Consider the following 25,991-nt stretch of genomic DNA (forward strand, 5'->3'; position numbering starts at 1 on the left):
CGGGCCCGGCGGGAACAGCGCACCCGCAGGTGACAGGGCAGGGCGGTGGGCGTGGCGGGCCGAGCAACGTAACGCACCGACCCCCTACCCCGCAGGTGGCCACGCGGCTGCAGTCGGCCCCCAACCCAGCATTGCTGCTGACCCTGCGCATGGACTTCACCCGCATCCTGTGCAGCCACGAGCACTACGTGACCCTCAACCTCCCCTGCTGCCCCCTGTCGCCTCCGGCCTCGCCCTCGCCCTCCGTATCCTCCACCACCTCCCAGGTGGGCTGGCCTCTCTTCTGGCTCCTCCCCTTGACCTGTGACCTCTCTCCTGAACCCGTCTTCTGTGGGTCCCTCAGTTGTCCGCTTCACAGTGGGCCGCTGCCCGGGGGGCCTGACCTCTTACGTCTGATCCTTCACCTCCGCCCCTCCTTCTTGCCAATTTCTCGGGAAGACCGGCTTCTCCTTTCTCACCCCTAAATCCTCGCTCTCAACCAGGGTTCCATTTGCTGTTTCTCAGACCTCTGACTCCAGGCCCTGGCACCTCACACGTGGGTAACTCCAGTCGCTCGCCTCTGACCCTTGACCCCTGACCTCCTGCCATCCCCGCTTCCTCCTCCCCCTCCCCTCTGCAGAGCTCCACCTTCTCCAGCCAGGCCCCAGACCCCAAGGTGACCAGCATGTTCGAGCTGAGCGGGCCATTCCGGCAGCAGCACTTTCTGGCTGGGCTCCTGCTGACGGAGCTGGCGCTGGCCCTGGAACCTGAGGCCGAGGGGTGAGCACAGGCCCCCCTCTGGCCCCCGGGGCTGGTGGAAAGGTCCAGGGGCCACGCCCACCCCATCCTGAGCTCCTCCCTCCCCGACAGGGCATCCCTGTTACACAAGAAGGCCATCAGTGCCGTCCACAGTCTGCTCTGTGGCCATGACGCTGACCCCCGCTACACCGAGGCTGCCGTGAAGGCCCGTGTGGCCGAGCTGTACCTACCCCTGCTGTCACTTGCACGGGACACGCTGCCACGGCTGCATGATTTTGCTGGTCAGTGGGCCGGGGGCAGGACAGGGTTACCCGATCCAGGGGCTGGGTAGATCCCTGCGAGCTCAGGTCAGGAAGGACGGGGGAAGGGGAGGGGGGCACAGGGTTAGGAATAAAAGCACGGGTGGTGGGGTCAGGGGAGGAGGTTCAAGTGCTGTCGTGGGGCCCAGGAAAGCCATCGGCCTCTCTGAGCCTGTTAAATGGGGACAGTGGTGGCCTCGGCCTCTTCCTAAGGTTATGTGAAACTCTGGGGAGTGGCATACTGGGGCAGTCACCCCACTGTAAACGGGAGTCGTTACTCTAACGTGATCTTTTAGGAAGAGAATACGAGGAGAGGAAGGTGGGGAGCATCAGGCGAGGGGGTGCTTGGAGCCCCACGTTCATTCATTCACTCGTCTTCCACATTCACTGGCACCTGGGGGACAGCGTATAGTTGGAAACACAGACTTAGGATTTCTGGGTTGATCCCCTCTGTCGTTTGGGGGAAATTCTCAGTCTTCATCTCTTGAATTTTTTTTTTTTTTTCTGCCTCCTTTTCTCGCCTCTCTCCTTCTGGGACTCCAATTACACGTACGTTCGACCTCTTGATCGCATCACATGTGTCCACTGTGCTCCGTTCTCTTTTCCATTCTGTTTGCAGTTGGGCAACTTTTCTGTTCACCTGTATTCAGGCTCTCTGCTTATCTCTTCTCTGGCTGCGTCCAGTCTTTTGAGTTTTCAGATGTTATCATTTTCGGCTGTAAAATGTCCATTTGATTTTTTTTTCTTTTTTTTGTAGATTCCAGTTCTCGATTGTAATTTCCCAGCTTGGTAGCTGCGTTTGTCCGTCTTTTCTGCCACTTTATGGTTTAAAGTCCTTGTTTGCTAACTTCAACATTTGGTAGTGTGTGTGCCTGCTTCGGTTGTCTTTTTCTTCCTTGTCCATCATATTTTCTAGCCTCCTCCTTTGTCTTGTAATTCGTTATCGTATCCTGGACATTGTATGTAAAGGAAGCATCGTGACTGAAGCAATGTCCTCTTTTCCCAGTGAGGGCCCCTCTCTCCCTCTCTTAGGCAGATGGGATTAATGGGCCGATCACCTCAATCTGGTCAGGAACCGAGCTAGATTAAGCTGGGCTGGAGTGTTAGTTAAGCTCAGTTAATGTTCTAAGACTCTCTGGGGCGAGACCAGTTCTGTATTTGTCGGCAGCTCCTGTCTCTCTGATGAAACTTTTTTTGAGAGGGGATATGAGGGCTACTCTTTGAAGATCATAGAGTTTGGAACCAGACTGTTTAGCTTAAGATCCTAATTTACCTTGCTGCGTGACCCCAGGCAAGTGACGTAATCGCTCTGTGCCTCAGTTTCCTCATCCATAAAGTGGGGGTGGTAAGAATATTTGTGTTGCAGGGTTGTTTTGAAGATTAAGAGTTAATATTTTCAAAGTGCCTACAGTAGCATCTGGCACATCGGAGACTCTATGTAAGTGCCAGTTGATGCTGTGGTAATAGCGGTGGCATTTATTATTGTTAATTATTATTATTATTACTGCCATTGTTGCCATCATCATCATCCTCCTCGTAGTCAACGTTTACTATGCCTGAGGGCCAGGCCGCATTCTAAGTGTTGAGCATGTAGGAGCAGCCAAAGCAGATGGAGTTCAGGCCTTTGTGGATCCTACGAACAGTTGCGTGAGAAACGTGTCTAACGACAAGCATAAAAAGTGAGCTCTGAGAATAGATGACAGGGGACCTCAGCCTGGTCCGGGGGAGTGGTATCAGGGAAGGCTTCCCTGAGGAGGTGAACTTTGAGCGAGAATATGAGACAGAGACGGTACTTACCAAGGGTTCTTTCTTCTGTCCTCCTGCCTCTCCCTGCAGAGGGCTCAGGTCAACGGTCAAGACTGGCCTCGATGCTCGACTCAGACACAGAAGGGGAAGGGGACATCGGAGGCACCATCAACCCCTCAGTGGCCATGGCCATCGCTGGTGGCCCCCTAGCCCCTGGCTCCCGGGCTAGCATCTCCCAGGGCCCAGTGGCAGTGAGTATGGCACTGGTCCCCAGAGACACCCTCCAACCTGGTAATAGAAGTTATGTAATGATATACTGACAGGCCAGTTCTCGTCTTAATTTGGAGGAAATGAAAATCAACTCCGCCCCTTCTGAACACCTTCTCCCCTATTTGGCCCCAGGCTTCTCGCTCAGGCTGCCCCCTCTCTGCTGAGTCCAGCCGGACCTTACTGGTGTGTGTGCTGTGGGTCCTGAAGAATGCTGAGCCAGCCCTCCTGCAGCGCTGGGCTGCTGACCTTGCCCTCCCTCAGCTGGGTCGTCTCTTGGACTTGCTGTACCTTTGCCTCGCTGCCTTTGAGTACAAGGTGTGGGGGTGGGGGTGGACCGGGGGGTGGGGGACGGGCTGTATGAGGCAGGCTGAGTGTGTGTACAGGTCCCTGGGGTGCTGCGGGCGGGAGCGAAGGGGTGGACTGTCTTCATGCACAGCTTCCTGCAGGTTTGAGGGTAAAGGGGTGGACTGTTTCTGTGCTGAGCCAAAGAGAAAAGGGAGAATTGCCTTTGTGAATAGACTCTGGAAGGTGCCAAGACCGTTCAGTAAAGGGGAGAACTGTGTCTCCAAGCACAGGATCCTGGAGGTCAGAAAGGATGAATGAGTGGGACCAAGTAGCCCAGGTCCCACAGAAAAGGGCAGAATCAACCTTGAACCCATTCTCTGTCCTCACAGGGGAAAAAGGCCTTTGAGCGCATCAACAGTCTCACGTTCAAGAAGTCACTGGACATGAAGGCTCGTCTGGAGGAAGCCATCTTGGGCACTATTGGAGCACGACAGGAGATGGTCCGGCGGAGTCGTGGTGAGGGGGAAATGTGTCCTGTGCACGTCCCCACCAGCTGCTCCCAGCCTTTGTCTGAGGGACCCCAGGAGGGGGGCATCCCTACTTCCATGTCTGGCTCATTTTTCCCAGAAAAAAGTGTGTGCATCATCCTGTGCACACGGGTGTCTGTGTTCCCTGTCTGTTCTCACATGTCCTCCATGTTTAACTGTGTGTTCCCTTCTCATGCTTACGTGTCACCCAGTGTCCTCACGGGTTATCCCACACGTGTATCTTAATGCCTGAGCGAGTCTCCTCATGGTCACGTCTTTGTGTTTTCGCATATCCGTGAACATGCGCCTTGCGTGTCTCAGAGAGGAGTCCCTTTGGGAACCAGGAGAACGTCCGCTGGCGGAAGAGCATCACACACTGGAGACAGACCTCAGACCGTGTGGACAAGTGGGTGTGGGCAGGAAGTAGTTTGCTGGGGTCAGACCGGCTTCCAGAAAAACCGGTGTCCCTGGACCTCAGCCCCCAACCCCCTCCCGTCCCCTCCAGGACCAAGGATGAAATGGAACATGAGGCCTTGGTGGATGGGAACCTGGCGACCGAGGCAAGCCTGGTGGTTCTGGACACACTGGAGATCATCGTGCAGGTAGGGCTTGAGCCAGCGTCTCCCTGACCTCCGACCCCATCACCGTGCCTCGTGATCTCTGGCCATACAATCCCTCTCTTTCCCTGAGCCCGTAAGCCGCTCAGTCCCTAACAGCTGGATTTCTGACCCCCTAGACGGTCATGCTGTCAGAGGCCCGGGAGAGCGTCTTAGGCGCAGTGCTTAAAGTTGTGCTCTACAGTCTGGGCAGTGCCCAGAGTGCCCTCTTCTTGCAGCATGGCCTGGCCACACAGCGAGCCCTGGTGTCCAAGGTAAGCCCCATTCGATGGTCACGGTTATCAGAGTAATAGTCACCGCCCGTTGAGCACCTGCCATGTGCTCAGCAACCCCACGGGACAGACCCTCCTTAGCCATGGTTTGCAGAGGAGGGAACTGAGGATCAGAGTGGCAGAGTCATTCACCCAGAGTCACACAGCAAGGGCATCCCCCCAGGTCTGATTCCAAAGCCCACTGTGCTTGGCCAAAGCAGGCAGAACACAGATGCCCCTGCCACCACCCCCATCCGGGACCTTCCGTGCCAGAATGGGAAGGGGCCGACTAGTATCTGTCTCGCCCTGGGGGACAGTTCCCAGAGCTGCTGTTCGAGGAGGACACAGAGCTGTGTGCCGATCTCTGCTTGAGGCTCCTGCGACACTGCGGCAGCCGCATCAGCACCATCCGCACGCACGCCAGCGCCTCACTCTACCTCCTCATGCGCCAGAATTTCGAGATCGGCAACGTAAGTAGGAGGGGCAGGTAGGAGGTGTCAGTGCAGCAGATGGAGGGCAGGAGGGGGGACGGGTGACGCGGGCAGGTCAATAAGGCCCTGGGGATCAGAGTCCGAGGCCTCACAGCTCTTCCTCCCGGGCTCCTCTCAGAACTTTGCCCGCGTGAAGATGCAAGTGACCATGTCGCTCTCGTCCCTGGTGGGGACGACACAGAGCTTCAGTGAAGAGCACCTGAGACGGTCACTGAAGACCATCCTCACCTATGCGGAGGAGGACGTAGGGCTGCGGGACAGCACCTTCTCGGAGCAGGTGACCACGCCCCGCCACGCCCTCCTCAGCCTGTGCTTCGCCTTGCCTGCTTGCCCGACACGCTTGGTGGCTTCTCCACGCCCTCACTGGCCCCTGGCCATTCCCCGGCTCCAGGTCCAGGACCTGATGTTCAACCTGCACATGATCCTGACGGACACGGTGAAGATGAAGGAGCATCAGGAGGACCCGGAGATGCTCATCGATCTCATGTACAGGTGAGGCGGGCCAGGCGGGACCTGCGGCCGTTCTCCCGCACAGACAGGTGATGGGGGAGTAGATGGTGACAGCGACAGGTGAGCAGACAGGTAAGGGGAGGCCAGGTAAGTGAACGGGGAAAAGGGTGCCAGGTGAACACACACTGGACGGCGACAGATGAGAATAAGGACAAGTGAAGGGGACAGGTGGGAGGGACAGGTGAGGTACCAACTGGTGACGATGGGTCAGGAAAGAAGTGATTTGGAGGAGAGGTGAGGGGTTTGGCTAGAAATTGGGGAGTGGGTGGGGCGCCCGGGGGGCTCAGTCGGTTAAGCGTCTGACTTCGGCTCAGGTCATGATTTCATGTTTCGTGGGTTCAAGCCTCGCATCGGGCTCTGTGCTGACAGCTTGGAGCCTGGAGCCTGCTTTGGATTCTGTGTCTCCCTCTCTTTCTGTTCCTCCTCCAGCTTGTGCTCTCTCTTTCTCTCTCTCTCCAAAATAAATAAATAAACATTAAAAAAAATTAAAAAAAAAAAAAGAATCTCTTGGGGCGCCTGGGTGGCTCAGTCGGTTAAGCGTCTGACTTCGGCTCAGGTCATGATCTCATGGTTCATGGGTTCAAGCCCCGCGTCGGGCTCTGTGCTGACGGCTCAGAGCCTGGAGCCTGCTTCAGATCCCGTGTCTCCCTCTCTCTCTGCCCCTCCCCCGCTGGCACTATGTCTCTCTCTGTCTCTCAAAAATGAATAAATGTTAAAAATTTTTGAACCAAATAAAAAGAAATTGGGGAGTAGGAGACGGAAGGCAGGGTGCAGACGGGATGGACGGGCCTGGAGGACAGTGACATGGTGCTCGAGCAAGGGGAATGGGGGAGCAGGGCGTGGCTTAAGATTAAGCAGGTGAGGCCATTGGCTGGTCAGTGGGAGACAAGTGGAAGGACACATGAGAAGAGAGAGGAGCAGATCAATAGGTGAGGAGGCCCCACGTAAATGGGGGTCTGGCCGAGGAGCCTGGCTGGTGAGAGGCGCAGATGGCTGGGGTAACAAGCAAAGGGGGTGGACAAGTGAGGGATAGGCAGTGGGGACAGGGCGAGTGCCCCACCTCCTCACCCCCGCCCGCCCCCCCCATGCATGCCAGGATTGCCCGCGGCTACCAGGGCTCCCCCGACCTGCGGCTCACGTGGTTGCAGAACATGGCAGGGAAACATGCAGAGCTGGGCAACCACGCGGAGGCCGCCCAGTGCATGGTGCACGCGGCCGCCCTGGTGGCCGAGTACCTCGCCCTGCTGGAGGACAGCCGCTACCTGCCCGTGGGCTGCGTCTCGTTCCAGGTGAGCTGCCCGGGTGACAGGTTGGCGGTGGTGGGGGGGGGGTGGCACCCGTGGGGTGGGGCCGGGGCCTTAATCCCGCCTCCCACCACAGAACATCTCCTCCAACGTGCTAGAGGAATCGGCCATCTCCGACGACATCCTGTCGCCTGACGAGGAGGGCTTCTGTTCCGGGAAGCACTTCACGGAGCTGGGGCTGGTGGGACTGCTGGAGCAGGCGGCAGCCTACTTCACCATGGTGAGGCCTGCGGCCGGCCGCGGGACCTGGGGCTCGGGCCAGGGTGGCGCCATCAGATCCGCTGAAGGGCCCAGCGCCTGCTCCCGGAGACTCACGGCGGAGCTGCTGCCTGGTCCCTTTCTGGGCAGGGGATTTGCAGAGGACAACCGGGACCTTCACCAGCTCACGTTACCTGCCACTCTCCCTGTAAAACCCCTGACACGAGGCCTGCACGTAGTAAGCCTTCGATACATTCAGCCGCTATTAAATTTTTTTTTTATTATAGAAAATTTCAAGCACGCCTAAAAGGAAAAAATTGGACCATCGCCCCCATACCCAGCACTCAAATCCAACAACCACCAGTATTTACTCTCTTGTTTCACCTTCTCTTTGCCTCTAGTGTTTTTGTTTTGTTTTTTTGGTTTTGATGGAGTATTTTGGGTTTTTTTTTGTTTTTTAAATTTTTTTTTTAACGTTTATTTTTGAGAGAGAGAGACAGATCGCAAACAAGGGAGGGGCAGAGAGAGAGAGAGAGAGAGAGAGACACGGAGACACTGAATCCAAAGCGGGCTCCAGGCTCCGAGCCATCAGCACAGAACCTGATGCAGGGCTCAAACTCACAGACTGCGAGATCATGACCTGAGCCGAAGTCAGACGCTTAACCAACTGAGCCACCCAGGCGCCCCAAGATCTGAATTTTCACAAATTGCTTGATGAAACCCACACAACTACTCAGCTAGTTTTTTTTGTTTGTTTGTTTTCTTGTTTTTAAACCTTAGTGTAGTCCAAGGACCAGCAGCATGGGTGTCACCTGGGGGCTTGTTATAAATGCAGAGTCCTGGGTCCCCCAAACCCTCTGAACCCTACATTCTCACAAGATCTCAGAGATTCTGTGTGTGTTGGAGTTGGAGAAGTTCCAGCTTTAAACAAACCCTCCCCATCACACCATCACACACACAAGTACCTCCCTGTGCAGACTCGTTGATGAAACCCTGGCATACAACTCAAGTTGTGCATGACCAGATTAATGGGAATTCTTTTTTTTTTTTCCAAAACAATTTTTAACGTTTATTTATTTATTTATTTATTTAACGTTTATTTTTGAAAGAGAGAGACAGAGTGTGAGTGCTGGAAGGGCAGAGAGAGGGAGACACAGAATTCAAAGCAGGCTCCAGGCTCTGAGCTGTCAGCACGGAGCCTGATGCAGGGCTCGAACTCACAAACCATGAGATCATGACCTGAGCCGGTCAGACGCTTAACCAACTGAACCACCCAGGCGCCCCATTAACGGGAATACCAGTCCATGCTTGGATGTTCCTGAGGATCTCACAACAATTTGTTTTTTTGCACTTGGTTTGTTCGAATCACGATCCATTTATAAGATCCACGATGGCTGTGACTGACAAGTCTCTTAAGGCTCTTTGAACCAAAGAAAGAAAACAAAAACAAAAAACGGCATCAGTTCCCCAATTTTTACAGTAAGGGTTTTTAATGTTTTCTTTGATAGGTTGAGGCTCAGGCATTGTATTTCCCACTGTTGTAAAAAGGTTTTCTCCCAGCTTGCTTGCTTGCATGAAAGCAATTGTTTCTTTTTCCTGCATTTCATTTGTTGGAGACGTGGGCTTTGTTTCAAGGAATTTTCTTTCTTTTAAATTTTTTTTTTATTTTTTTTAATGTTTATTTATTATTGAGAGAGGGACAGACAGACAGAGTGTGAATTTGGGAGGGGCAGAGACAGAGGGAGACACAGAATCTGAAACAGGCTCCAGGCTCCAAGCTGTCAACATAGAGTCCAACGCGGGGCTTGAACTCACGAACCGTGAGATCATGACCTGAGCTGAGGTCGGACGCTTAACCGACTGAACCACCCACGCACCCCTGTTCCAAGGGGTTTTCTGGCCTGAACAAGGCCGGCTGTGTCCCCATGGTGTTGCTTTACTTGTTCCTCTGTCCCCACGTTTCTGGGAACTGGTGATGAGGTCTGGAGTCCCGCTCAGATTCGGAGTCAGGTTTTTCCGGTGAGATTTATTTTCTGGGCTGCCAGACCCCTAGTGGGGTTTTCACTATTGTCATTTTGTTAAAGGCTCAAACAAAAGCCTCTGGGGAATATACTAGACGGTACACACAGACCTCTCACAGTTGGCCAGGAAACTTGCCAGGGTTTCTGCTAGCTTCATGGTGGCACCGGCTGTGGGTGAGGGGCCCTTCGGGAGCGGTGGTGACCACATGCCAAGAGGCAGCTGGGGGTGGAGGTCTTGGGTACTAGGCCAGAAGGGCTGGTGTTCAGGTCCTGGCCCTGGGGAGTTGTGTCTCTGAGTTTTCGTTTTCTCTCTGCGAAATTAAAAAAAAAAAAAAAAAAAAAAAAAGGCTCCTCCCCCCAGTGAAGGAACATGGGTAAAGTGCAGATGTATACAGCACCTGGTATCATAAGCATGGTAGAGAGCACGGAGGGGTCTATGGGGGCCAAGTGGAAAGACTGGTGTCCCATCTGGGGTGGGGTGGTCAGGGTGGCCTCCCTGGAGGAGGTGATAAAAGACGGAGCCCTGGAGGACGGGCAGTAGCACAGCAGGGGGGCTTTTCCAGGCCGGAGAGAAAACTAGGGAGGGTGCTGGGAATCCTGATGTGCCCCACCCCCTAGGGCGGGCTCTATGAGGCAGTGAACGAGGTCTACAAGACCCTCATCCCCATCCTGGAAGCCCACCGAGACTACAAGAAGCTGGCTGCCGTGCACGGCAAACTGCAGGAGGCCTTCACCAAGATCATGCACCAGGTGGGTCGGGATGCCCTCCCAGACCCTGCCCTTGGCCCCAGCTCCCACCCCCACCACGGCTCAGCTGACTCTGACCCTTCTCTCTCCAACAGAGCTCTGGCTGGGAGGTGAGTCCGCCCAGTGGCCACCTGCCTCTGGGGCCCCCATGATGGCTGGTCAGCAGTGGTCAGGGACCACCAGGGGGTGCTGGAGGAACATGGCCGCCTGGCCACAGGGGCTGGTGCTCAGTAGGTGATGACGCACCCTCCACTTCTTCCCCCCTTCCCCCCGCCCCCCCCCCCCTTTCCATCCCTCAGGTCCCCCTCCCTGCCCTAGATCCCGAGGGCAGCCTGTGACTCACCCAGCTGGGACCTCTCCAGAGACACCCCTCCCTCGGGCAGGGCCAGCTTGGTCACTGCCTGTAAGGGGGGGTGCTCTGACTCCCTCCTTGTCTGTCTCTGTATTTCTCTTTGTCTCTGTCTCTTGGTCCCTTTCCCTGTCTCTTTCTCTCTCCCTGTCTTGCTCAACACTCTCTGTCAGTCTCTTCGAATCCGTCTGTCTCTGTCTCCCCAGCTTCCCCCAGGATCTCTGCTCCCCATTGCCATTTAGTGCTCGCCTCTCCCCCACTTGGGTCTATTTTTAGGCATCTCTTAGTTTGGGGAGAATTTTCTGGCCAAAGAAGGCAGGAACCCAGAGCCAAGATGGGAGGGCTGGGTGGGGGCCGGGTGGGACAGGCAAGTCCCAGATCTCTGGTCTCCGCCCAAAGAATGGCACTCACGGGGCAGCATAGACTGGGACCCTGGAGCTTGGGGGCTCTTACCTCTGACCTCTCCTATGACAATGTCTCTCCCTTCCCTACCAATACCCTTGTGCCCGCCCCACCCTGCCCGGATCGGCCTTGGTGAGTGAACACAGAGCTACGCCCTTTCTTTCTGGTAGAGGGTAGTATGCCTGGTGGTGGGGATTGGGGGGGGTGACCTGGAACAAGGGAGCCAGGGCTTCTGTCCCAGAGGGCTATGCATCCCCTCAGCCACTCAAGCATTTATCAAGCACCCGCTGTATACCCAGCGCTGTAGGCATTGAGGACACAGCTGTACTCAACAGAGCCCTAGCAACAGAGCCCTAATCCTAATTTCATATTGAGATCCAGACTCTGAAGAAGTGCTTGGGCGAGGATAATCGGGGACCAGGGGCTTGTGTTAAATGAGAACAAATATTTGGGGGAGGCAGGAGATAAAGGTCGGGGACAAAGAGGGTGTGAGCTGCTGGCAGTCATCAGGGACCATACCCCAACATTCTCAGGGTCCCCCCAACTGTGCCTGTGACTTCCTGTTCGTGGGCTCCCCCTGCCCATGCCCACCTCTTCTGCATGTGGGGCAAGGGGACCTCCAGAGGGGCCTCCTGGGCCACAGCTCCCCTTCTTCCAGACGCAGCGTGTGTTCGGGACGTATTTCCGTGTGGGCTTCTATGGTGCCCGCTTCGGCGACCTGGACGAGCAGGAGTTTGTGTATAAAGAGCCGTCCATCACGAAGCTGGCTGAGATTTCACACCGGCTGGAGGCACGTCCCAGCGGTAGGGGGTAGACGGGCATTGGGCTCCCCTGGGTGGAGTGGGGGCTGCTCCTCTGTGGCCCCAAGTCAGCCCCGTGTCCCCAGGAGTTCTACACGGAGAGGTTTGGGGAGGACGTGGTCGAGATTGTCAAAGATTCGAACCCCGTGGACAAGACCAAGCTTGACCCACAGAAGGTGAGGACTCCTGACCATCCCAGGGTCTCTCATATCCAGGGAGGCAAACTTCAGAGCGTATCTCCCTTGGGGACCCCAAATCCTTTTCCTTGGGAGAGCCTCAAACCTCGAGACGTGAGATGTGGGACCCCCCAGATTTCAAGCTCCCAGACCCAAAGAGATCCAAATCCCCTTTCTCCAGGGATGGGGTCCTGCAGGGAGGATGTGTGTGTACTGGGGCTGTGGGAGCCTCATTCCTGAGCCCTGCGTCCCAGGCTTACATCCAGATCACTTACGTGGAACCGCACTTCGACACCTACGAGCTCAAGGACCGGGTGACTTACTTCGACCGCAACTACGGGCTGCGCACCTTCCTGTTCTGCACGCCCTTCACGCCTGACGGGCGCGCGCATGGGGACCTGCCTGAACAGCACAAGCGCAAGACTCTGCTCAGCACAGACCACGCCTTCCCCTACATCAAGACGCGGATCCGCGTGTGCCACCGCGAGGAGGTGGGCGGGGCCCCAGGGAGGGCAGGTGCCGCGACCCAAGGTCAAGGGAGGCCCAGTACCCCCAGACCCAGGTCGGGGAGGTGAGAGGACCCTAAACTCCTATGCCTGGACACCAGTCAGACTCCAACCTCTGCTTCCAGACCCAGCCAGCCTGAGACTGGCCCACCACTCACCCCGAGTCCTCAGAGCCAGACACAGGCAGCTGAGACCAGACCACCCGCCCCCCCCCCCCCGCCCCCACCCTGCCAGATCCAGGCCGGCAGAAGTCCCCCCACACACTGTTCATTTCACAGCCTCTGGGAACCCCTCTCCGCCCCCAGCAGGGGTCCAGGCTGCCCGGGCCGTCTTGGGTCAGGACCTCTTCAGGCCCCAGCCAGTGCCTGCCATTCCCCTCCCCCCACAGACAGTGCTGACACCCGTGGAGGTGGCCATTGAAGACATGCAGAAGAAGACACGGGAGCTGGCCTTCGCCACCGAGCAGGACCCGCCCGACGCCAAGATGCTACAGATGGTGCTTCAGGGCTCTGTGGGGCCCACTGTGAACCAGGTACAGCCAGTGGGGCCTGCAGGCTGCCCGAAGCACCCCAGGGGCCGTGCAGACACCCTCATGAGCCCCTCTGCCCCCTGCAGGGGCCCCTGGAGGTGGCCCAGGTGTTCTTGGCGGAGATCCCAGAAGACCCCAAACTCTTCAGGCATCATAACAAGCTGCGGCTCTGTTTCAAGGACTTCTGCAAGAAGTACGCCTGCCCCCCGCGCCCCCCACCACCCCCATCACGGCTCTGCCTTCCTGACCCCATACAGCCTCTCTGTATCCCTGATGCCCATTATGGAGCCCCCGCCTCTCTAAGTGCCCTCCGCCTATCAGACTCCCACTGTAGCTCCTGGCCCCACCCCCGGACTGCCCCCCACCTCCAGGCTTGCTTTCTCCCGGGCGTCATCTCCTGCCATCTCTCTCTCAGGTGTGAGGACGCCCTGCGGAAGAACAAGGCCCTGATAGGGCCAGACCAGAAGGAGTACCACCGAGAGCTGGAGCGGAACTACTGTCGTCTGCGGGAGGCTCTGCAGCCCCTGCTCACCCAGCGCCTGCCCCAGCTGCTGGTGCCTCCCACGGCAGGCCTCAGGTGCCCGGCCCCCGCCCCCGACCACAGAGAGAGGGCAGAGGCAGGCACAGATGGGCGCTGTCATACAGGCGCGTGTCAACCCACGCGCGCGTCAGTGTGCACGCTCACAGCTTGGCACAAACGTGCAACTCTGTGGACATGCATGCATGCCGGGCGGGCTCTGGGCAGCCACTTCACATCCTGGCTGGGGCATCTCCCAGACGTGGGACTTCGCCTTTCTGAGCCTCCATTTCCACGTCTGTAAAATGGGCACAATTCCTATCTTCGGTGGTAGATTCCAAGAGAGAATCTGTGACTTTAGAGAAGGACGGGAGAGGCTGATGAGCACTCGGGAGTTGGGAGCCCTCTGGCCACGTTAACCCACCTCATTCTTCCCCCAGGAACTCCTTGAACAGAGCAAGTTTCCGGAAGGCCGACCTCTGAGCCTGCGAGGCCTGAAGCCAGGCCCAGAAGAACCAGCACCCTGGCCTCCACCGTCTGTGCCTTTCCCCCACTGCACACTGACTGGGCTGTGGGGTGATCAATTTGCACACGGGGCTGGGCCCTCTGTTCCTCTGTTCCCATCTGTGTGCACTGATGCTTCTTACCTTTTCTAATTTAAAATGGTTTTCATAAGCAGCCTGTTTGATGTGGATCCTGGGAGCTGGGTCATGTCTGCACACCCTGATCTTTGACAGACTCTGAGAACTCACTGGGTGCCTGGAGCACAGCATTCTAGTAGAGGAGTCGACACACAAATAACAATGTCACGTGCCCATGGGGAATAATAGTAACGTTAGTGAAACCCTTGCAGAGTACTCAGCCCTGCCCTAAAGGGTGCCGAGATAGACACTGCCCCATTTATGGGCCCTTTTGCCTGAGGGGCCTCCTTCAGGCCCCTACCTCCTGGTTAGTGAATCTTCTCAATGCCATTATCCGGTAGGAAGCATTTTTAACCCCGTTTTACAGCTTGGGAAACTGAGGCACCAAGCAGTTAAAGGCTGCTTAGCCTGCCGTTAAAGGCTGCTAAGCCAGGTCTGGCTTAGCCGGAGGCTGTGCAGCCTCGCACTGACCCAGCCCCACTCCTCACCGCGCGGCCGTCACGCCACCCTGTACCAGGCCTGTGCTGGGCCGCTTCCAGGCTTGGGCCGGCTGGGGGAGGGGTGACCTCCCGCCGCCACCGCCGCCGCCCGCGCCCTCCCGGAGCTGGGCCTCGGCCAGCCCCGCCCCCCTACCCCCCGCGGCGCCCAGCTGCAGCGGTGGGGAGGACCCTGCCCTGGGGACTCCGGGAGGAGGGGCGACAGGACGACACCGGTTCGCTCGGGCGCGCACCCACACACCTGCAGTCCAGGTGCAATCGCGTTCTCCCGGCATCCCCTGTCTCCCCCTTCCCCCCACGGCCGTCCAGGCTGCCGGCGACTGGGGGCGGGGCCGGCCCGGAGGGGGCAGGGCGGGGGCGGAGCCACCGCCGAGGGCCGGGCGGCCGGGCGGTGGCGCGCGGAGGACGCACGGGCGGCGGGACGCTGGGACGGCGGCGGCCGGAGCGCGCGAGGCGAGTAGGACCCGAGGCTGGGTCGGGGTTCGAGTCCGGTTCGGGGTTCGAGCGTGGTCCCCACCCCACCCACCCCCAATCCTGGGACGCGACCTCGCCGTTCTCTACGAGCCGCTGCCTCCAACTCCTCCATCTAGGTCTAAACTTTCCGTACTTGGAGTGTCTCGTTCCCCCGCGTCTCTGTCCCCTCCCCGTCTTTGACCCCGTCCCTGCTTCTCTTCCCCGGCCGCATCCTCCTCCAGGTGTCCTGCCCCTTTCCCGCATCACTGTCTTCCCTCTGCCCCTCTCCCCTATCTCGATCCTCCTCTCTACCTCTTTACCCCCACTCTGTCCCCCCTCGCCCTCCTCCGTGGCCGAGCAGAGCCAGGCCCCAGACGGCGGGAAGGCGGCCGGGCGTCCGGCCGGGCTGGGCCTCGGCCTGGCGGCTGGGCCGGTGTGGGGAGCGGCAGCTGTTTGCCATTAGCCGGGGACCCCGCAGGCCCCGCCCCCTCCCTGCACGGGGCGGGGTCACCCCTGCCGGGGTCTTTGGGTCGGAGAGACCCCAGAGACGTCCAGGTTTGGCTGAGAGTGGGGCTGGAAGGAGACTCCGCCGGACATTCGGGCCCGCCTGGGACCCTGCACCCCCTTACCTGTCCCCTCTTGGAGTGTCTCGCCTCCCATTCTCTCCATCTCTCTCCTATCCTGCTTTTCCTTCTCTATATCCCAGGGGTCCCGTAGAGGGAGAGGGGCTTCAGCCACAGACACCCTTCCTCACCACCCCGCCCACCCCGCTCTGCTTTCTCGACCTGTGGTCATCCGCGCACGTAGAGGGCGGTCCGATGGCTGGAGACCCTCAGACCTCAGTCTCTCTTGGAAGTGGGCAGAGGGATGTGGCATTGGGAGGTGGGGGTGGTGTGGTCAATAGTGGGGAATCTGCCAGGCTTAGGTTCGAGTCCAGACCCAGCCACTTCCCCCTCCGGTGACCCTGGGCAAGTCACTGTGCATTTCTGTGCCTACCCCGCCCCCCATTCCTTATCTGCAAAACAGAGCAATCAATAACTGTGTGCCTGATGGGGACGTTGTGATCAAATGAGCTGCTGGGGTGATTATTACAGTTATTACTATTATTTGCCCCACCGCTTTTCACCTCCAGGGGCCCCCACAGTCTATTCCAGTCCTGCTTCCTGCCACCAGTCTGTCTCAGGTGTCCAGAAAAGAGTTTTGATCACCTCCCAGGTGCGTAGGGGGTGAGCCTCCAAGCAGGTGAAAACCCAGATATCATACAATTGGTGACTGCGTTCCAGGCGTTGAAAGACAAAGACGTGAAGAAAGACGGAGAGAGAAGTGGAGCGAGGCACAGAGAGACAGAACGTGGAGAGAGGCAGAGAAGCGTGGAGAGACTAAGCAAGACACTAAGCAAGGGACGAGCAGGGTGTAAGACAAGGACAAGCCCGGCTGCCCCGGAGCCCCAGCCCCGCCTTCATGCCCGGCAAGTGCCCCACCTGGCCCATCCTCCCAGGTACCCACCGCCCTGGCACCCACAGGCCAGAAAGGGTCCTGCCTGGTGGTAGGATGGGCTGGGGCCTCTGGAGCGGGGTGGCTGGAGGTCAGACGGCAGAAAGGACTGGCCAAGCTCAGGCTGAGTGTTGGGGACAGGAGGGCCCTGGCCGGCCTCCAGGGCTGAGGGGGAGTTAGTGAGAGGCTCTGATTGTCCCTCCCTTTTGCAGCCTCCAGGCGCCCTGTCTTACTTCCTCCCCGCCCCCCCCCCCACAACCCCCATGACTTCCCTGGACACCACCCGGCCCTCTATCCCTGCTGCGCCCCTGAGCCGGACGCATCCTGGGGGGGCAGGAAGTTCTCGTGTAGCCCGGCAGCGAAACTGTTTATTTTTAGAGAAAATTGTTTCCATAAAGAGGAAAGGCTTTGCTCCTCACTGCCTCCCCCTAACTTTCCCTGCCCCCCTACCCTGGCTGGCCTGACCCAGCTCTCCTTTGGGGTCCCCTACCCTCAGCTTCATCTCTCCTCTGCCCCTGTGTCTCTGTGTCCTTGGATTCTTGCAGGAAGGCTTTCCTGCACTTAGGAAGCCTGTCCCCCAACCCCCTGCCCATCTCAGCCCCTATCTGTCCCTGTAGCCAGCTTCTGGCCTGGACTGAGAGGAGGGGTGCAGGAAGGGTGGGGCCTGTCGGGCTTCGGGCCCCCCGGCCCAGGGCCTTGTGGAGGCGGGGCTGTGGGAACAGCTGGAGCCTGTCCAGGGGCTGGACAGATGTGCAGGCAGGCTGTGAGGTTTGGTTTCTTTGTTCCAGGCCGTGGGGGCCCCCCACCCCTTTCCACAGCCAGGCCGGGTGTGTTCCTAGGAGAGGGTCCCGGACTTGGGGAAGAGGGAGTGTCGGGAGGGGGGGCAGCTGTGGAGGGGGGGTGGCCCCATCCCCCCCTCCCCCTGCAGACTCCTCCTGACTCCAAGCTCCAATACCCCTCCTCCCAGGTAAGCCTCAGCCCAAGCTGCAGGTGATCTGAGTCACAGACCCCAAGTGACTCTTGAGGAGCTTCTGCAGACCAGAGGATGGCCCAAGTCCTGCACGTGCCAGCTCCCTTCCCAGGTCAGGGGGCTCAGGAAGAGAGGGCCCTGCCCTGGGGTCTGGGAGATGATGAGGCCCAACCTTGCAGGAGGTGGTGGGGGTGGGGTGGTTGAGGGTAAAACACAGCCCTGCCCCAAGGGCCTGAATAGGGAACATTTGGCTCTACCCTGGAGGGTCTTGATGGGGAGGGGACAGACTTTCAGGGACGGGGGCTGGTGTGAGTAGGGAGATGGGTCCCTGTGGGGGAGGGGGGGGGTGGAGGGAGTAGGCACAGCCCTACCCTGCAGGTTTCGGAGAGAGTGACAGGGCCTTGCCCTGAGACTGGAGTTATTATTAAGCACCCAGTGGGCTCCTATCCCTAGGGCAAATAAACCTGGACTCTCCTGGGGACATGAGTCTCCCCCCTGAGGAGTGGACAGCGGTGTTCAGAGTCCCTGGTCTTTCTTCACACCCCAGGGACCCCTGGTCCAGCCTCCCCACCCGCCTTCCCTGCCAGGGAGCCTGACCCACCGTACTCTGTGGAGACGCCCTATGGCTACCGCCTCGACCTGGACTTTCTCAAGTATGTGGATGACATCGAGAAAGGCCACACGCTTCGGCGCGTGGCCATGCAGCGCCGGCCCCGCCTCAGCTCACTGCCCCGAGGTCCTGGCTCCTGGTGGACCTCCACCGAGTCTCTGTGCTCTAATGCCAGCGGGGACAGCCGCCACTCGGCCTATTCCTACTGCGGCCGCGGCTTCTACCCGCAGTACGGTGCCCTAGAGACCCGCGCCGGCTTCAACCCGCGCGTGGAGCGCACGCTGCTGGATGCCCGACGCCGCCTGGAGGACCAGGCAGCTGCGCCCACCGGCCTGGGCTCCCTGACCCCCAGCGCAGCAGGCTCCACCAGCTCATTGGTGGGCGTGGGGCTGCCACCCCCGACGCCACGGAGCTCGGGACTGTCCACACCCGTGCCTCCTAGCGCCGGGCACCTGGCCCACGTGCGGGAACAGATGGCGGGTGCCCTGCGGAAGCTGCGGCAGCTGGAGGAGCAGGTGAAGCTGATCCCCGTGCTCCAGGTGAAGCTATCCGTGCTGCAGGAGGAGAAACGGCAGCTCACGGTGCAGCTCAAGAGCCAGAAATTCCTGGGCCATCCCACGGGGGCCCGGGGCCGCAGCGAGCTCTGCCTGGACCTCCCAGAGCCCCCCGAAGATGCAGTGACGCTCGAGACCAGGAGCGTGGGCACCTGGGTCCGAGAGCGGGACTTGGGTGTGCCTGACGGGGAGGCAGCCCTCGCCGCTAAGGTCACGGTGCTGGAGACCCAGCTCAAGAAAGCGCTGCAGGAGTTGCAGGCGGCTCAGGCCCGGCACGCGGACCCCCAGCCCCAGGCCAGGCCACCACCAGACAGCCCGATCCGAGTGGACACTGTCCGGGTGGTAGAGGGGCCGCGGGAGGTGGAGGTGGTGGCCAGCACGGCTGCCGGAACCCCTGCACAGCGGGCCCAGAGTCTGGAGCCCTATGGAACAGGGCTGCGGTCCCTGGCACCGTCTGGAGGGGTGGAGAGCCCTGCCGTGTTCCGTAGCCACGAGCTCCTAGAGACCGCGTTCCCAACATCTGCTGCGCCCGCCGGCAACGTTCACCTGGTGAAGAAGATCAGCATCACGGAGCGCAGCTGCAGTGACCCAGCAGGTGAGCCACAGTAGACAGGGGAGGATGGCGGAGAGGCCTTCTTTGTTCCCGTGAAGGCCGGGGTCCAGCCCCGGCCCTGGCCTTCCATCAGACCAACCACTCCAGCTCTCAGAGCCTCTGTCTCGTCCTCTGGAAAAAACGGGACAGTTGTGCTGCCGACTCTGTGCTGTGGGGAACCATGCAGAGAAATTGGGTATCTGTTAAGTGCGTGTTTTCCTGGCTAGTACGTTGTAAGTATCCAGACAGCAGGAGGTACTTGAGGGAGGGTCCCCAAGGCTGTTGGTTTGCTGGGCCCCAAAGCCCTCCCAATTTATTCGGTAAAGGGCAGAAACCAACTTCAGACCAGTTTAAGCAATGAAAAGGAAATGTACTGTTTGTGTAACTTAGTGACAGCTTCAGGCATAGCTGGATCTAGGTGCTCAAATATCATCCAGAATCTCTGACTCTCTTCTTCCGTGCACTTTGGGGTCTTCTTTCTTAGCAGAGTGCAGGTGGCCCCATGACTCCAGGCATCTGTCCTTTCATCTCAGTGGAAGGGGAACCTCTCAGTCTGAATAGTGCTAATAAAAAATCCCAAGGGTACCCCTCAGGGACTGGCAGCAGTCGTGTGCCCATCGCTGTGCCAGTCGCTGTGTCCTTCACTGCCCAGCCCCAGATGCTGGGGGTAGAGGAGCCCCACCCAAGTCCTGCGGCCTCTGAGGGAGCAAAAGGGATGTCCCCTGGAGAAAGTGCTGAGTCCTCATGCCAGGAATGGGGATGTGGGTTGTGCAAAATGGCAGCTGCCCCATCGCTGCCACCCTTAGGCTTCTGGCGGAAGCTGTCGGAATGATTCATAATCATGACAGCTGTTCTGTATCAAACACTAGCCTGATGCCAGGTGCTATGGTAAGCGTTTCATTCATGGAATGTGGGCTTTAATATCCCAAGCAACCTGGGTTCAAATTCTACTTCTCGGTGTAGCCCTGGGTGAGGGACTTCACCTCTGGAGGCCTCAGCTTCCTTATCTGTAAAGTGACATAACGCTAGTCCCCTACCTCTAGGGACTCTTGTGAATTGATGCACGCAGTGAACACTCAATAAATGCTTGTTGATAATTTTCAGGCCAATTCTGTTTATAGCCGGGGAAACTGAGGCTCAGGAAAAAGCTGTGTGACACTTGCCCGGTGTCACACAGCTAGGCAGTGGCTGAGTCAAGACCTAAACCAAGGTCAGCCCGAACCTACAGCAGGCAGGGCTCGAAGGTGCCGCTCAGGTCCCCAACCCAGTCTCGAATGTCAGAGCCCCGTGGAGGGACCCGAGGGCGCAAACTGGAGGGTGGGGACCCAGCTGTGTTTTCTTGCTTTTCCATGTTGTTCCTGGCCAGCTCTGGACACCACTTCTCTGTTCTGCGTCCATCACAAACACCCAGCGCTTTGATTCTGGCCCCCAGCCAAAGGCCCTGCCCAGCTCAGCCTTGGGGTTTCTGGGAGGCAACCTCCATTCCAGACGTGCCACCTTGGGCAGCCGTGGGGCTTCTTGCCTGCAGGACACACAGACGTAGTGATGTTCCCACTCTATGCGGGCGGCTGCCCCCAAAAGTCCTTCCTTGTGTCTCACTTAACTCCTTGCCGCAGCCAGCCCCGTCTCTGCTTTGCTTGGGCAGAACTGGAGTGTGCCGGTTCATTTCAACGTCTTCTCCTCTAGCAGACTTTTATTGAATGCTTGCTTTGTGCCAGACTCTTCCAGGCACCGGGGACGCAGCAGTGAACCAGACAGACCGAACCCCTGCAATAAACAAGTGAAGCCCCGTGATAAAAAAGTGAAATAGCGTTTCAGGGAATACGTGTTAGAAGCAAATAAAACGGGCCTGGGGTAGGCAGCAGTTGGATGGGGTGGTGATCTCGGTTCCAATTCTGATTTCCCTGCTCCCTAGCTCTGTGCCCTGGAGCAAGTTATTTGACCTGTCTGTGCCTCATGTGCAAATCTGGGGTCCTGACAACCCAGTGTCACCAGACCCGTGTGAGGTTTATATGTGTGAGTTCCTATCACCGTGTGGCACCAAGTACATAGGTGCTCAAGGGTTAGCTGTTGGCCCTTCGAACCAAGATGTGAACGAGAAGGATGAGCCGCGTGGCACCGGGGTGGGAAGAAGAGTGTTCCCAGCAGGGGCTAAGGTCCTGAGGCGAGGAGGGGCCTGAGGACATCAAGATATCGAGCAAGCCGGGGGCTGGCTGGGTGGCTCAGTTGGGGAAGCGTCCGACTTCGGTTCAGGTCATGATCTCACCCACGGTTCATGAGTTCGAGCCCCACATCAGGCTCTGTGCTGACAGCTCGGAGCCTGGAGCCTGCTTGGGATTCTGTGTGTGTGTGTCTCTCTCTCTGCCCGCCCCCCCTCTGCTTGCACTCTGTCTCCCTCTCTCTCAAAAATAAATGAATGTTAAAACAACAACAACAACAACATTAAAAAGATCTTGAACAAGCTGGAGTAGGATGAGGCTGGAGATGGGAGGTCCAGAGGTCCCTAAGCATCAGAGGGGGGCCCAGTAGAACTTGTAGACTGGGGAGGAGCAATATGAAAAATGCAATTAGATAGTACAGGACTTGACAAGTGTTTGGACCACGTGTTTAGGTCCGCCAGCTTGATGGGTAGGTCTGGGAGGACTCCCTGGGGGAAGAGGTAGGGAGGAGCCCAAATTCCCTGCCGTCTAGAATTCCCTCACTGGGGCGGAAGGGCGGGGAGGGTGGGAAGCTGCCTTCCCCCCAGGCTGGCAAGAGTGGGTGGTGCAGGCAGAGGCCTGGAGACCTCACAAAGTCCCATCCCCCCACCTTCCAGAGAGATCGGTGGGAGAAGGGGCAGGAGGGCATGTGTGTGCGTGGGGTCTCCGAGGCCTTGAAATTTCCTTTGCGTTTGTTGGAAACCTACCCCTGTGACAGCAATTCATATTCTTTGTGGAAAGTTGGGAAAGTCCAGAAAAATCTGGCACACTAAACAAAACCCCCATAAACCCACCGCCGCCCGGACCCAGCTGTTGTCAGCACTTCTGCTTCTTTCCTTCCGAATTTTTTCATGCAGAAGATAATATGGGTTTTTTTTGTTTTTTTTTTTTTTTTTTAGGTCTGGCAACAGGGAGCTGATAGAATTTGTTGTCTCACATTATTTTATTTTTATTATTTTTTAATTTTTGTTTGATTTTTAGAGAGAGAGAAAGAGCAGGGGAAAGGCAAGAGAGAGAATCCCAAGCAGGATCTTCACAGAGCCTGACACGGGGCTCGAACCCATGAACCATGAGATCATGACCTGAGCCGAAGTTGGACACAACCAACTGAGCCACCCAGGCGCCCTGCATTATTTGATTTTTAAGAGCCTTTAAGTAGCCTTCCTATGGGCCAGGGCGTTTTTTGACATTCTTCATATTTTAATTCATCTATGTCCCCAGCACACCCATGTGAGGTGGGTGGTGTTTTTAATCCCCATTTTACAGATGGGGAAAACTGAGGCACGGGGTGGCTGCCCACTGTTCAGGAAGCCAGGTTTTAAACTCCGCCCTTGGTTTCTTTGATTTAACATTATCCCAGGGCATTGCTTCCTGTTATGAAAAATTCCTGGCCTGGGGCACCTGGGTGGCTCATCCGACTTCAGCTCAGGTCATGATCTCATGGTTTGTGAGTTCGAGCTCCGTGTCAGCTTTGTGCTGACAGCTCAGAGCCTGGAGCCTGCTTCGGTTTCTGTGTGTGTGTGTGTGTGTGTCTGCCCCTCCCCTGCTCGCTGTCTCTCTCTCTCTCTCTCGCTCTCTCTCTCTCCAAAAAAAAAAGTCCTGGGATGCAGTATTTATTTAACAGCCACATCAGTCTCTACTGTCATTGATGCCACAAAGATGTCCTTTTGCGGAAATCCCTTTCGTCTTCTGTTTTCTCAGGACAGGTTTCCAGAAGAGCATTTTTGAGGACCGTGATGTCTGTGGCCAAATTGCTTTATTCCCCTGTGGCCTCACTCCCTTCCCACACTGGGTGGGTGAGTGATTTAAATTTTTAAAAATGTCTTGTGGCCTTCAAGAGGCCCAAACTGAGTCAATGTAATTTTTCAGCTCACAGCGACCATCTCCGCTGGTCTGTGCATGCCAGCTCTCTTGTGTTACTTGATGTTTTTTCCACCTTCTTCCACCCTCAGTGCTGAGGGCAGATAAATAGCTTCGGCTCTATGGGCTACATGATCTTTGTTGCAATGACTCAATTCTGCTCTTTTCTTTTTTTTTTTTTTTTAAGCTTTATTGAAATGTGCTTCATATACAAAAAAAAATGTTGCATATTTAAATGTATACATTTTGATGAGTTTAGTGCCCCCGTTCTGCCTTTGTAAGCATGTAAGCGTGGACAATATATAAAGGAACAAGCACGGTCGTAGGATATTCAGTTTCGTGTAATTTTCACATGTCCCAAATAGCATTCTTCTTTGTTTTTCCATTTAAAAATGCAAAAATCGTGCCCACAGTCCGTAGTTCGCCAACTGCTGCCCTATGCCATTCACACACACACACCCCAGCCCATTAAATATCATTCCTTGCAATCCACCTTCCAGAAGCTTATTCAGACATTTCAGTGTCCTTGAAAAATATGCTCTGGGCATGTTTAATTTCCTAAAATGGTATTGTGATTTCAGAAGAAAAAATCTTGCTGTTTCTTATTTTTTTTTTTCTCTCTGGGCACTATTTTTGAACTCTCCCCCCTGATGTTTATAAACCTGGTTTGTCACTTGGAATGACCACACAGCCGTCTGCCCGAGGTGTGTGCGACACTTTTCTTACCCGATACCCCCTCGGTGGGCCCCTGGGGTTGCTGAATCACAGGGAATTCACAACTTCACTCCAAGGTTTGTCTGATCCTTTCTGGAAAAGCTCTCCCTGTCCATTCTCACCAGCCACGCTTGGATCTGAGGTGCCCACTTCCCCAGATGGAATTTTCTCTAATTTTTGCACATCGACGCTGGTGCAGAATGGTATCTCCTTGTTTTAATGTGCATTTCCTTGATTTTTGGTGAGATTGGGCATCACCATACATGTTTAATATAAGATTCCTCTGGTGAGTCACTTATTTGTAGCCTTTGTCTGCTTTTCCTTGGGTAGTTTTCAGAAGGTCCTGGCATATTCCAGAATAGGGGTTGGCAAACTATGGCCTTTGGGCCAAATCCAGCCCGCTGCCTGTTTTTATAGGCTCACAAGCGAAGAAAGGTTTTTATGTTGTTATTTACTTACTTATTTTTAATGTTTATTTATTTTGAGAGAGAGAGCATGTGCTCGTGCACGCATGCACACAAGTGCGGGAAGGGCAGAGAGAGGGGGGAGAGAGAATTCCAAGCAGGCTCCGCACTGTCAGCACAGAGCCCGGGGAGGGGCTTGAACTCACGAACCTCGAGATCACCACCTGAGCCGAAATCAAGAGTCGGATGCTTAACCGACTGAGCCACCCAGGCGCCCCCGGTTTTTATGTTTTTAAATGGTTGAACAATATAAAAAGAAGAGTGACATGAGCAAAATTATATGAAATTCAAACGTATCAGAGCACAGCCACACCCATTCATTTACATACTGTCCAGAGCCGCTTTTCCCATCGAGACGTTATGGCCCATGGAACTGAGAATATTTATTGTCTGGCCCCTCATAGAAAAAGTTTATTGACTCTTGTTCTAGAAGATGACCCTTGGTCATTTTTGGCATTATGAATATCTTCCCACAGTGTGTATGCTTCTGTCATTTAACTTTGTCTACGATGGTGTTTTTTTTTTAATCTGATAGAAATCTTCATGAGGGATTAAACCCATCATATTTTTCTTTTTTTAATATTTTGTATTTAAAAAAAAAGTTTTTTTAAAGTTTACTGTTTATTTTTGAGAGAGAAACAGTGCCCGCCGGGGAGAGGCAGAGAGAGAGGGAGGGAGACACAGAAACTGAAGCAGGCTGAGCTGTCAGTACAGAGCCCGACGCAGGGCTCGAACTCATGAACCGTGGGATCGCGACCTGAGCTGAAGTCAGATGTTTAACCGACAGAGCCACCCAGGTGCCCTGCGTGCTTTGAGGAATTTTTAAAGGAATCTTTCTCCTTCTGAGGCCTCTGGTATTCTGTTATATCTTCTCCCTGTAGCTACATTGATCCTTCAGAGTTCATGTGTTAAGGTGTGAGGTAGGGATCCAGCTTGATTTTTCTTGGGTCGAGTAAGCTGCTTTTTTCCCAGCATCACACCACAGAGGCCACCTTCCCCGCTAATTTGCGGAAACCCCTTTAACTTAACCCCAGCTCCCGCAGCTAGGGCCTTCTCTCCTCTGTTCCGTTGGCCCATTTCTTCCCTCAGCAGTGCCTGCTGTTTGGGTCATTGTGGCTGTTTGGCCATTTGGAATGTATTACTCTCTCCTCAGCCAGGTTCCCCGTCTTTGCCCCTTTTTGTAAAGTTGTCTTAGCTGGTCATGGGTTTCAGTTCTTCCATATAAATTGTGGTATCATTTTGCCCCGTTCCTTAGTGGAAGAACAATAATAAATATGATCAGTTTTATTATTGTTATTGTTACATTAGCATTGCAGCGTCTGACTTTGAACTCCTCATGCGAGAAGGAGCCAGGCAAGCTTTTGGAAGCAGGACCTGCTTTCTCCTTGGGGCAAGATGGGCTATGGTGCTGCTCTATTTCCTTTTTCCTTTTTTTTTTTTTTTTTAACACTTTGAAAAACGTTGTGGTGAAACGCACTTAACGTGAAACTTACCATCTTACCCATTTTTTTTTTTTAATTTTTTTTTTCAACGTTTATTTTTGGGACAGAGAGAGACAGAGCATGAACGGGGGAGGGGCAGAGAGAGAGGAGACACAGAATCGGAAACAGGCTCCAGGCTCTGAGCCATCAGCCCAGAGCCCGACGCGGGGCTCGAACTCC

The 25,991-nt window shown here is 56.1% G+C and overlaps 2 protein-coding genes across 13 annotated transcripts in view; both read left to right on the top strand.

The window, feature by feature from the left end:
- The window catches only part of DOCK6 (dedicator of cytokinesis 6), a 44,530-nt gene extending 30,569 nt beyond the window's left edge, over positions 1 to 13,961 (top strand). For all 4 annotated transcript variants that reach the window (XM_086699047.1, XM_086699048.1, XM_086699049.1 and 1 more), the window contains 23 exons: positions 96 to 266; positions 620 to 759; positions 850 to 1,019; positions 2,874 to 3,034; positions 3,186 to 3,368; positions 3,728 to 3,854; positions 4,187 to 4,271; positions 4,371 to 4,467; positions 4,602 to 4,736; positions 5,051 to 5,203; positions 5,343 to 5,501; positions 5,616 to 5,716; positions 6,831 to 7,023; positions 7,115 to 7,258; positions 9,876 to 10,007; positions 10,100 to 10,114; positions 11,420 to 11,545; positions 11,642 to 11,731; positions 11,986 to 12,222; positions 12,626 to 12,769; positions 12,853 to 12,959; positions 13,182 to 13,343; positions 13,724 to 13,961. In XM_086699047.1, the coding sequence (XP_086555173.1) occupies positions 96 to 266; positions 620 to 759; positions 850 to 1,019; positions 2,874 to 3,034; positions 3,186 to 3,368; positions 3,728 to 3,854; positions 4,187 to 4,271; positions 4,371 to 4,467; positions 4,602 to 4,736; positions 5,051 to 5,203; positions 5,343 to 5,501; positions 5,616 to 5,716; positions 6,831 to 7,023; positions 7,115 to 7,258; positions 9,876 to 10,007; positions 10,100 to 10,114; positions 11,420 to 11,545; positions 11,642 to 11,731; positions 11,986 to 12,222; positions 12,626 to 12,769; positions 12,853 to 12,959; positions 13,182 to 13,343; positions 13,724 to 13,766 (3,075 nt within the window). In that variant the 3' untranslated portion in view covers positions 13,767 to 13,961. The remainder of the gene's footprint in view (positions 1 to 95; positions 267 to 619; positions 760 to 849; positions 1,020 to 2,873; positions 3,035 to 3,185; positions 3,369 to 3,727; positions 3,855 to 4,186; positions 4,272 to 4,370; positions 4,468 to 4,601; positions 4,737 to 5,050; positions 5,204 to 5,342; positions 5,502 to 5,615; positions 5,717 to 6,830; positions 7,024 to 7,114; positions 7,259 to 9,875; positions 10,008 to 10,099; positions 10,115 to 11,419; positions 11,546 to 11,641; positions 11,732 to 11,985; positions 12,223 to 12,625; positions 12,770 to 12,852; positions 12,960 to 13,181; positions 13,344 to 13,723) is intronic.
- A 687-nt stretch (positions 13,962 to 14,648) lies between these two features.
- The window catches only part of KANK2 (KN motif and ankyrin repeat domains 2), a 28,329-nt gene continuing 16,986 nt past the window's right edge, over positions 14,649 to 25,991 (top strand). For 4 of the 9 annotated variants that reach the window (XM_086699058.1, XM_086699051.1, XM_086699052.1 and 1 more), the window contains exons 1-4: positions 14,759 to 14,874; positions 16,158 to 16,372; positions 17,336 to 17,450; positions 17,886 to 19,097. In XM_086699058.1, coding sequence (XP_086555184.1) covers positions 17,414 to 17,450; positions 17,886 to 19,097 — 1,249 coding nt within the window. In that variant the 5' untranslated portion in view covers positions 14,759 to 14,874; positions 16,158 to 16,372; positions 17,336 to 17,413. The other 5 variants (XM_086699055.1, XM_086699056.1, XM_086699057.1 and 2 more) reach the window with 5 other exon arrangements.

Source organism: Puma concolor, chromosome A2, assembly GCF_028749965.1.
Source record: "Puma concolor isolate L17-30 chromosome A2, mPumCon1.1.hap2, whole genome shotgun sequence".
Lineage (NCBI taxonomy): Eukaryota > Metazoa > Chordata > Mammalia > Carnivora > Felidae > Puma > Puma concolor.